This window comes from Aquarana catesbeiana, linkage group LG10 (assembly GCF_042186555.1).
Source record: "Aquarana catesbeiana isolate 2022-GZ linkage group LG10, ASM4218655v1, whole genome shotgun sequence".
NCBI lineage: Eukaryota > Metazoa > Chordata > Amphibia > Anura > Ranidae > Aquarana > Aquarana catesbeiana.
Genome location: NC_133333.1, coordinates 55,639,332 through 55,651,373, shown reverse-complemented (window position 1 = coordinate 55,651,373; position 12,042 = coordinate 55,639,332). Strand labels below are relative to the sequence as shown.

The window sequence follows — 12,042 nt, the reverse complement described above, 5'->3', positions numbered from 1 at the left end:
CATGCTCGCTCCTGAGCCCTGCTCCATGTGTCCATAAGACACACATAACAGGGCTCAACCCGCCCCTGCTCCTTTCTCACTGGCTGTGAGCTGTAATTAACAGCACCGGGAGTCAATGGCTCTCTCTCAGCTAATCAGGAGGCAGAGACCCGCGGGAGATGCACATTGCTGGATCGCGTTTGGACATGGGTTATTGAGGGGGGGAGGGGCTGCAGGGGGAGCTGCATACTAAAGGCATAGAATGTATGACAGCAAAAACCCTTAGAACCACTTTAACCCTAAAACAAATCTAAATATCTGGGTAGAAATCATCTCAAACACCTTACATATTCCAATACACCCAGTAAGATTCAAACATCATTTCTCCAACTCCAGTTTGGTTGGTTTCAGTGATTCTAGAAGGCAATAGGCCCTACTTATTACAGTAATCAGAATTAGGACCTGTCCATAGCACTTCAGAGCCATCAACCAAATTTAAACCCTTTATCCCCTATTTGCAATAGTCCATGGAAGATTTAAACCTGACTGGTGGCAGGTGGAAAACAACTATGGTTTCTAAAATTGACCTTCTGATACTTGATACACAGTTTTACTCACGAAGCATAAAAAAGAAAAACCGTAAAGCACAATCGTTTCTACCCTAGAAGCACATAATTTAGGCTTGCCCCACCTTGTCCTAAACTGTGAATAACGTGGAATAATCCATTTCATGGTTACAGTGCTTGCATTACTGAATTTCTCTACAGTACTCCAAGACAATGGGAATATTGTGCTCATTCAATGCAGATTAAATTGTTCCTTGCTGTAGCTGTGTAAGGTCACATATGCACAGTATCCCAACCTCAATCAGTTTGTGCATTGCTGTGAAGAAATAAGTTGCTGCGGCAAAAGTCGCTACCTTCATAGTCATCACATAGAGAGAGAGAGAGAGAGACTGAGACTAGAAGCTTTGATTTTATTGGGCTGGACTGTGGAAAGATCCAGTATTTGCTTCTGCTTTAAATTTTTTTTTTGTTCTTAAAGTGGATGTAAACCTGATTCATTAAACTTGACCTAAGCACATACATATCTGTAGTGTTTTCTTATCTCTCTCCAAAGCACTAAGTCCTGTGTGTTTCTGCTTTTTTGTTGCTCTGTTATGAGCATGAGGACTTCTGACAATCTTTCCGTCAACCAAGATAAAACCAGGCTGTGAGGCACTTTAAATAATGGCAGGTGTGTACTGACTCCTATTTAACATGAGTTTGAATGTGATTGATTAATTCTGAACACAGCTACAACCCCAGTTTTAAGAGGGGTTAGTTCTTTATATTTACCCCCCCCCCCCCAAAAAAAACTGTGTATATATGTGTATATATATATATATATATATATATATATATATATATATATATATATATATATATATATATATATATATATATATATATATATATATATATATATATATATATATACCCCAACTACAGTCCATACCCACTGCTCCTAGAGCTCCTGTGCGCCAATATTGTTTTGTCATTTACTTGTGGCTCCCACTCTACAAGACTCTGGTCTGGCCGCACCTGGAGTATGCCATCCAGTTCTGGGCAACAGTCCTCAGAAAGGATGTACTGGAACTGGAGAGAGTCCAGAGAAGGGCAACAAAGCTAATAAAAGGACTGGAGGACCTTAGTTATGAAGAAAGATTACGAGCAGTGAACTTATTCTCTCTAGAGATGAGACGCTTTAGAGGGGATATGATTTCAATGTACAAATACTGTACTGGTGACCCCACAATAGGGATAAAACTTTTCAGTGAAAGGGAATTTAAAAAGACACATGGCCATTCACTAAAATTAGAAGAGAAGCGGTTTATGCCTTAAACTGCGTAGAGGGTTCTTTATGGTAAGGTAAAATATTTTAAAGTCCGTAGTGTAAAATACTAATATTGTTCTTTTTACACTATGGACTTTAAAATATTTTTTCTTGTCACAGGAATTTATATATGTTTATGTGATTTATTTTTTGGGCTTAACCATGAATATGGTTACAGACTATGTCTATGGTAGCGCTACACTTTTTCTTTATATTGCTTTTTTTACAAGACCAGGTCACTTGTATGTGTTAGCTGCTTACACACTTCTCTTTTGACAGCGCGATATTTGCATATACATTTTCTTTATGGTAAGATCGGTAAAAATGTGGAATGCTCTTCCATAAGCAGTGGTTTCCAGAGAGCATAGATAATTTCAAAAAACTATTAGATAGGCACTTAAACGACAATAACATACAGGGATATACAATGTAGTATTGACATAAAAGCGCACACACACAGGTTGGACTTGTGTCTTTTTTCAACTTTACCAACTATGTAACTAGAGGGTGTGTAGAGAAGGCCCTTAGTGGCCCAGTAAGACACAGAACCCGATACAGCACTACCAGAAGAGACAGGCTGATTTTCTAGTTTTAGAGTATAGCAGATTACATCACTAAGGGCTGAAACTGAAACAGAAACAGCCACTGTCACAGGCAGATCAGTCATTGAGCCTATAGAGAAGGCAATTTAGCAGGTTTTCTGCCTCTGAGGTCAGGGTCAGGGATTAGCTGGGTCATAAAATCTTGCATAACTGTTGTAAAAACCTCCTCTAAGGAGCCCAGCAACACCTGACCAAGCAAAAACGTGTAGGATGGAATGGAAAGTTGAACAAAGGCTGATGTAATTAATTTTTCTGAAGAAAATGTTCCAGGCTGCCTCCAGTCCTGTCACATTTCTTAAGGCTTTTGTTCATGTAATCAGTCAGTCCCTTACTCTCATATTCCATGTAAGCAGAGGTCCCATGACCAACTGCCTGGGCTTTCCAACTTGTGTTCAGCAAGTAAATAACTATGGCCAGCCCTTTTAATTGTTATTATTCATCCATGTTCTGTTTTCAAATAAATTGTGTGTGTGTTTGTTTAACACGGTACTGTGCCAAAGTTTTGGACAGGTGTGTGTGGTAAATTAAGAATGCTTTCAGAAATAGAAGTGTTAATAGTTTAATTAAATAAAAAATGGAAAGTCAACAAAGAGAAGAGAAATCAAATCAACATTTGGTGTGACCAACCTTTGCCTTAAAAACAGCAAAGTCCTGATCTCTCATCGTGGAGTCTGCCTGGGAATACATGAAGAGACAGACTCTACATAGTTACATAGTAGGTGAGGTTGAAAAAAAGACACAAGTCCATCCTATGTGTGTGATTATATGTCAGTATTACATTGTATATCCCTGTATGTTGTGGTCGTTCAGGTGCTTATCTAATAGTGTTTTGAAACCATCGATGCCCCCCGCTGAAACCACCGCCTCCACAAAAGATCTGTGGTTAGTTCAAGATGTTTGGAGCAACCCCTGCCGAGTTCCTTCAAAAACTGTGTGCAAGTGTACCTAAAAGAATGGTGCTGGTTTGAAGCCAAAAGGGTAGTCACACCAGATGTTGATTTGATTTAGATTTTTATTCTGATCGCTCACTTTTCATTTTGTACATTGGTAAGAATAAGTAAACAAAGTGGTTGTAAAGGCTGAAAGTGTTTTACCTTCATGCATTATAAAAAGACTTCAGTGTGCAGCCCCCACCACCACCACCTCCAAATACACACCTGAGCCCGATTTCAATCCAGCTATGTGCACGAGACCCGAGGCTCTCCCGCACAGCCAGCGAGGCGGGAGCGAGGGGGCAGGGCTGAGCTGTGCCTTGTCTTATGAACGCAGAGTGCCGACTCAGGAGCGAACATGCATGAGTGCCCCCACAGCAAGCAGCTTGCTATGGGGGCACTCGGCAAGGGGGAGGGGCGAAGAGCACCAGCGTGGAACTTGAGAAGAGGAGGATCGGGGCTGCTCTGTGCAAAACCACTGCACAGAGCAGGAAAGTAATATAAAAAATAAAAATTTTCCTTTACAATCACTTTAATGTATGTTTTTGAAAGCATTCTTACGTTGTGACAGTGAGAGGCCTAGGCAGAGTAAAGCTGTGTATTTAGCTTTCTCCAGATTCTGTAGATCTGGATCGGAACATTCAACTCTGTGTCTGGGTTTTGCACAGGTACACAGGTGTGCAGGGTCGTTACATACTCCCACTCGGGCATGTTCGGATCGAGCCCACCAGGAAGCCATCACTGCACACCGCCAATCATAGGCAGTGAGGCATTTCCCGACTGGCAACTGCACACATACACACACTGCCTATGATTGGCAGTGTGCAGTGCCAGCTTTCTGGCGGGTTCAATCCGAACACGCCCAAGCCCATTCTTACTCCGGTTAGAGGATAGCTCAGAGCTTCCAGTTTGGAGACAGCTAACAGTGTGGGAAATGGAAGGTCTCACCCAGAGGTCAGGGGGCCCCAGCCATAAGCCAAGGGATCTCATTCCAGGAGTCAGGTCGGCTCCTATCAGGGTGTCAAGAGAACCTCAATCCATAGGCCAGAGGTGGGTTGTGCAGCAGGGTGCTGCGACTAAAGGCTAAGAGAGCAAAGTATCCAGGAGAGCTGGACAACACAGTCACAGTCAAAGGTAAGAGGTGCAGCGTGATACTGCAGCTAAAGCCGAGTGAGCTTATGAGCCAGGTGGCACGGCATCTTACAGTGTTTGTATTCTGCTGAAGCCGGAGAAAATCCCCTGCGTGGGAAACTTTATCTTGGAGTGTTGTTTTGCTTTCTGACGTTTTAATAAAAGTGGGCTACCAGGCCCTTAAATATAGTACCTGTCTGCCGAGGATTCACTTCATAAAACACATCTACCATGAGAGCTAACTACCCCATGTCAGAATATATATATATATATATTAATTAATTCAGATAAAATAGTAAATCTGGATCCCAAGAAATGTGACCCTGCAAGTCTCAGAATATACAGTACTGCAAGCCAGAACACAAAAAGACTTGATGCTTCACATTAGCTTTGGATTTCGGTTGGCAGAAAAACTAGGACATTTCTTAAAGGGGTATTAAACCCAACACAAAAAATGTAATATATTGCAGCTTACCAATCGTTTGATGTGGTGGCTGCATTCGTTTTATTTTTTATGCTTTTTTAGGCAGTTTTCACCTGATGATCTGGCCATAAACACACCTCCTGTATTAGCGTGCTCCCACTCTGCTTTTAGACAGCAGCTTTGTCAGTCTGGGGGGAGTGTTAGATGGACTAGCAGATTTACATACACTAAAATTGAAGCCAAACCCCAGCTCCAGCATTTTTTTTCTCTTTGGAGATAAAGGTTTTACATAAATAGATAAAAACTGAGCATTGTTGGAACTCCTGTAAGTGGTAAATGGTTTGTCTCATCCCTATAACTGATAGATCTGCAGAACAGCCTGTTGTGTTGAAAAACAACAGACTTACTGGTTGATGAAAATTTAAGAAATCCTAAAAAAAAAAAAAAAAATATGAAGGCAACCATTAGATCTAAGAATCGGTGAGCTACAATATAAACAAATGTTTTGGGTTTAATACCCCTTTAATCCATCTTTCTAATTAAATCCAGCGTCCAGAAATGTGAAAGTAAATAGTCCAAACAATACAGCATTTTCAAAAGCACAATTAACAAAATTCCTACAAACAGTACAAAGCACTCCATCAGCAGGCTTTATTTACTTCTGTAGGTTGGGCTACTGTCTGTGCACAGCTGGTATTCTTCATCATGTTACAAAGGAGTTACTAAACAGGCACATCATCTTAAAAGAGAACTAATATTGGTTCACCTGATCTTTGCATGTCCTCAGTAGGATGAACTTGCACAGTATATAAACTTTTATTCAAATCCTGATTGACCAGCAAGATGCTACAATAAAACAAACATAAAGACACACATTAGACATTCATGCAAAAAAAAAGAATCAGTTACATCAATATTTCCAGGGGAAACTCTACCAAGAACTGACTTATTAGCTGGGACAACGCAAGTGGTTTAAATTACCCACCAGTTATTTCAGGGATGGGCAATTAAATTCTCCCAAGGGGCAACATAAGAAACTGGGACTGTTGTGGAGGGCAGAATCAAAGTTTATAGTAAAAATAGTGTATAGTAGAAATATTTTTAATAAACCAGCAGCCTTAAGCCGGCCATAGATGGATTGATTCTCATCCGGTTGGGCTGGCCAAGATTCAATCAATGTATGGGCAGGCTGGTTGCACTTGGGTACAACCAGCCTGTCAGATTTTTTACATGCGATTACTGCCGGCGGTTATAACTGCTTGCAGTAATCATTGTTCTGCCGGCCATGAAGGCTCCTGCCAGTAGAACACAATAGCACTGCAGAAGGGATTCCCCCCCATCAACACAGTCAGTCGGGGGGGGGGGGGGTGTGTTGATGAGCGGTTTTCTTTCCTTCCACCCACGTTATGCCACTCAGAAAGGGTGCATGAAAGTCATCAGGAAGCATTTAGTACATGTCTAAAAAGTTTCACAATCACATCTACATGGGTAGCCTTTTTAGCAATATTTCTTCCTGTATTTTTAATGTCAAAACTAGGGGTTGCATTGACCAGTTATGGAAGGTGCCTCAGGACCATGTTGCAAAGTGAGTTCTTACTGCACAAAAAAAGGTGGAAAACGTCCCGGGATATTTTAAAGTGATTTTTTTGCACTCATACTTCCTTTTTTTTTTTCAAATATAAAATTCAAATACATCAATGAGATAAAAAAATAAGGAGGTCATGGTCCATTGCACATGTCATAATATGTAGCGCAGTCGAACGTGGTATCAGTCAAGTCAGGTGACGAATATACAAGGAACAGATAAACAAAAACAAATCTGTTAACTAGTACCAGCAGGGCTTTTCTCTCAGAGAATAGGTGCAGGAATTCAACCATTCTGCCACACACACATACCTGCCAAATGGCATCAAATAGTGCATACAACCCCTCCCTCCACTTCCCTCATCTTCTCCCCCCTCCTTAAAAGCTCCACCATCTGTCATATTTTTTGCCTTTGTTGCAATATTAAGCTGAAGCACCTACCCGGCTGTAGTACCTCCCTGCATACTATACTATACTACAGTCACTTGCAAGGGAGATCATGCAGTAGGAGCATCAACAACTTGTCACCAAGGAAAAAATGGAGACCACAGAGGGTGAACTAAACCCTGGGCACCTGTTCTGTATCTCCCTTGTGCCTGTCCGGCACTCAGTGGGATCTGCACAGGAGATCTGACCTATGGGAGCTACTGGGGAATAAACTATCACTGGTAAATGCAGAAGCTGTGCTTCAGTGTTACCAAGTGATAGTGGTGAGCAGGGAGCAGAAGAACTGAGCCAGAGGTGGTGGAACTGAGTTCCCCCTAGTTCCTGCTGAAAAAAAGCCCTGAATACCAGTATCCAGGTTTGCTGAACAATAAATCACAAGATATTCCCCTATGACCATGTCTGAATCATTAGTTCCCTGAGTTATTAAATTCTCCTAAGAGCGAAAAGGGGGAGAAAAAGTAGCACTAAGAGAAGAGTAGTAAGTGAAAGAAGAAAATAAGTGAAGAATAGGAGGAACAGAGAGATAGGAGGGACAGAGAGATGGGAGGGAGAGGGGGGAAAAAAAAGACCTCCAACAGCTATGGACTTGAGCTCCAAGTGCACTCATCCAGGGCTTGTATCAACAGTTTGTCTATGGCTCAAGTAAAGATATCCCCTCATCAGACAAAATGAACACGTTCCATAGCCTCCATGCCTTTGAATGCCTCTCCTCTTTATTTTGTGCAGTAAGAACCAAGTCTTCTAGTTTTTTTTATATCTTCTACCTTGCGCAGCCATGGATGGAGTTGTATGCATCTTCCACAATAGAGGAATACAGAATTTGGCTGCATTAGGTAAATGCCGTACTATAGATTTGTTATATTGCTTTGCTGGGGTCTTGGTAACATTGAGTAGGAAGAAGCCGGGTCATCAGGGATCTGATAGTCTGTAGATTTTTGTGTAATAGTTCATACAGTTGTCCAGAAGTGGGTTAGTAATGGGCAATCCCCAAAAATATGTATGAGCGTTCCTCTATCCGCCTGGCATCTCCAACACCTGTCAGTTGTTTTAGGATAGTATTTATGCAATAGCTGTGGCGTATAGTACCATTTGGTTAGGAGTTTATAATTGTTTTTGGGTCACCGTGAAGGTGTGTGTCAGGTCAGCTTCCCATTTCTGTAGGAAAGACAAGTGTGGTTGTTCGGTTGGGGAGTTGAGCAAAGCATAGGTTTTTTGATAGCACTTGCGTCAGTGGTCCGTCATCTAGACAGTAGTCCTCAAAAGTCGTCAGTGTATGATTGAATCAGGCAGGGCTTCAGCGGTCCGCCATCTAGACAGTAGTCCTCAAAAGTCGTCAGTATATGAATGAATCAGGCAGGGCTTGCAATGGAATGTAAAATGTGGTGTATGTGTATATCACTCCAAAAGGGAAGTTGAAAGCCGCCGGTCTCAGTCGTTAGGGACTAATTGAAGTGTGTGAATATGAATGAATAAAAAGCAAGCGCTGTCTGTATTTCATTCATTTTAATTGTATGTTAAGATTCCCTCACAATTGCACAATTAGCAATACCAAGCAATATACAAGCTTTATTAAGGTTTGCAAATGTATTACACTACGATTGATTAATCCTTACAGTTCAGTTGAATTGGCAAAATACTGGGAGTACATGTTGTTATGCATTTCAACCAATGGCAAAAAAAATAATATTTTTGAAGGAAAATCCATCTATATCAGGGGTGCCCAACCTGATGACCTTCCTAAGCCACAGTGGGATAAATACACTAACAATAAAGCCGGGAACACACGGTCCAAATATCAGCTGGTTCAGCGGGAACCGGATGACATTCGGTATGTGTATACAGTTGCCTGTCTGGCATGCCGGGCTTACAACTGGTTTCTGTCGAACAGGCATGCAGGAAAACCAGCATCCGATCAGTGCTGGCAGCTAATGGCTACGAACTCTGATTAGTGTGTTTTGGCAGGGGGGCAGTCCCCCTGTCAGAACACAATAGCACAGTGGGGGAGGTAGCCGCACTAACATAACTTGTGTTAGTACGGCAATCTGTCAGTTTGTTTTGTTTGGCAAGCTGTGTTTAATGAAAAAAAAAAAAGTGTTTGCGCCCAGTTTAAGGATAGCGGATGAGCAAAAAAAGTCGGACAGATCACAAATGGGATTTCAACTATGTGCTGTGTGAGGATGAGCGTGGGATTATGGGCAAGAGTGCAACTGAAAGGGGGGGCACCCCCCTAGATCCAACCATTGAGGCATTTATTTGCCAGGAGCTAGCCAGGGTTCCCTGCATTCACTGCTACTGGTGCTATTGCAAACAGGGCAGCCCTGGCATCCCTCTAGATGTGCGTGTGCCAGGCTTGTTGTCAGTGGCTGCTATTGCAAACACAGCATCCCCGCCATCCCTCCAGTAATGAATGGGACTGGCCTGTCCATGCAAGGTGTCGCAGCTGCTATATTTGCACGGCATCCCTCCAGACATTCCCCGGGCCGCATGCTTAACGCTCTTGGGTCACATGCTGCCCGCCAGTTGGACACCCCTGATCTATATGATGCTGTCTATATCATGTGGACTGTCTTTGTAATTGTTTTGTACTTTTGTATATGGTAATATTTTCTTCTTATGTACAAAGTTGGATTGGCCACATTTAAGTATTTGATATATTTGATATAAAAGTATGCCAAAATACTTGGCGTTTTAGCTTTTGTATTTTTTTTTAAAGGTGTTTATTTAGATTTTGCACAGGTTACTAGCTCAACTGAGCAGGTAAGACACAGAAGACAGACAGCACGCATGTTCAGGCACATAGTACCCAGTAGGGATGAGCTTCGTGTTCGAGTCGAACCCATGTTCGACTCGAACATTGGCTGTTCGGTCGTTCGCCGAATTCCGAACGTTATGGGCCGTTCGCGCCAAATTCATGTGGCGCGTCACGGCCCATAATTCACTGCGGCATCGCAGTGCATTGCTGGCTGATGATTGGCCAAGCATGCACTACGACCCGCATGCTTGGCCAATCACAGCGCCGTCAGTAGAGGGAACTGTAATTGGCCAAAGCCAGGGTGGCTTTGGCCAATTATGGCTCAGGGGGTTTAGAACACGCCCCACACTATATAAGGCCGCCTACACGGCGGCCCTGTGTAGTGTGTGTTCCGGTGTTCATAGATAGAGAGAGAGACAGTGTCATTTCATTTGAGTTAGATAGATTAGGCAAGACAATCAGTGAGTTAGCTGCACTTACAGTGTATTGTGTATATATATATGCATCCCAGGTGTTGCATATATATTATATATATATATATATATATATATATATATATATATATATACACTGTATTCAGTTTAGCTAGATCCGTTCCTGTTATCTTCTTACTGACAGGCAGGCTTGTCTTGTTACAGTATTTACAGCTACCTGAAGAAAATTGCTGGTGTTCTTTTGATCCTATTAGTACCACAGTCAGGCAGCTAGACTATTTACAGTTAGTGCAGTGCGTCCTGCTCACAGTGTTCAGCTAAAACTACAAGTTAGTGTAGTGTGTCCTGCTCACAGTGTTCAGCTAAAACTACAAGTTAGTGTAGTGAGACCTCTGCACAGTGTTCATCTAAAGCTACAAGTTAGTGCAGTGCATCCTGCTCACAGTGTTCAGCTAAAACTACAAGTTAGTGTAGTGAGACCTCTGCACAGTGTTCAGCTAAAGCTACAAGTTAGTGCAGTGCGTCCTCCTCGCAGTGTTCAGCTAAAACTACAAGTTAGTGCAGTGCGTCCTGCTCACAGTGTTCAGCTAAAACTACAAGTTAGTGTGGTGCGTCCTCCTCACAGTGTTCAGCTAAACCTACAAGTTATTTTTTTGCGAGCTCTGCACAGTGTTCAGCTAAAGCTACCTGTAGAAGGTTGGTGGTGTTCTCATACTACAGGCAGGCAGTTGATTTTGCTAGCGGCAGTATCAGTACATGTATATGTATATGTATATATATATATATATATATATATATATATATATATATATATATATATATCCCAGCTTAGTGCAGCTACGGGCCATTAGTATGTCTGGAAGGCCAAGAAGGAGAGGCAGACAGTCACAAGCCAATAAGAGAGGGCAAGCAGGCTCTGTGTCTAGTGCTTGTCGTGGAGACGGTGCATCCTCATCAGCACGTGGCCGTGGGACACGCTTGGCCTTTTTTTCGGCAGCTGGCCGTGTGGAGCCGCAACATGCGGAAGACTTGGTCGAGTGGATGACCAAGCCGTCCTCATCCTCCTCATCCTCTCTCACCCATGCTCAGGGTACTTTGTCTGGCAAAGCAGCGGCCTCTTCCCTCGGCTCAATGTCATCAGTGACTCCTTCCCTAGCCCCACCATGTCCTCCCGAGGAGTCCCTCAAACTGTTTGACCACAGTGTTGGGTACATGCTCCAGGAGGATGCCCAGCGTTTGGAAGGCTCTGATGATGATACTGAGCTCGATGAAGGCAGTAACATGAGCATGGACAGAGGGGGTGCCCAAGAAGGACAGGAATCTGGCAGTCATGCTCCCCCTGCTGCAGCATACTGCCAGGTTTGCTCCAGTGATGAGGAGGGAGGGGATGATGAGGTCACTGACTCAACGTGGGTGCCTGATAGGGGAGTGGAGGAGGAGGAGGCGGCACATCACCAACAAGGCAGGATGCCCTCCAGGGGCCAGCCTAAGGGCAGCACATTGACTGCATCACACCCCAAAGCTCCACATGTGCAGGGCGCTGAAGTCTCTGTGCGTTATTCAAAAAGTTCTTTGGTGTGGGCCTTTTTTGAGACGAGTGCATCAGATCGCACCGCTGCTATTTGCAACATATGTATCAAGCGTATCTCGTGTGGCCAAAACATCTCCCGCTTGGGTACCACATGCTTGACCAGACATATGTTGACCTGCCATGCAGTTCGTTGGCAAGCGTATCTAAAAGACCCACACCAAAGAACAAAGAGGACCTCTTTCATACATACCTTTCATACAAAAACCATTGTAGTGTATTTAATATTGCTTTTGACACCAATTTAGGTTAGTGTTTTTTTCTTTCAATAGTTTTTATTGAATTTTTTCAGAG

The 12,042-nt window shown here is 42.9% G+C and overlaps 1 protein-coding gene across 4 annotated transcripts in view; it reads right to left on the bottom strand.

The window, feature by feature from the left end:
- Positions 1-12,042, bottom strand: part of FUZ (fuzzy planar cell polarity protein) — a 114,913-nt gene that overhangs the window by 34,418 nt on the left and 68,453 nt on the right. For all 4 annotated transcript variants that reach the window (XM_073602213.1, XM_073602212.1, XM_073602214.1 and 1 more), the window contains one exon: positions 5,710-5,789. In XM_073602213.1, coding sequence (XP_073458314.1) covers positions 5,710-5,789 — 80 coding nt within the window. The remainder of the gene's footprint in view (positions 1-5,709; positions 5,790-12,042) is intronic.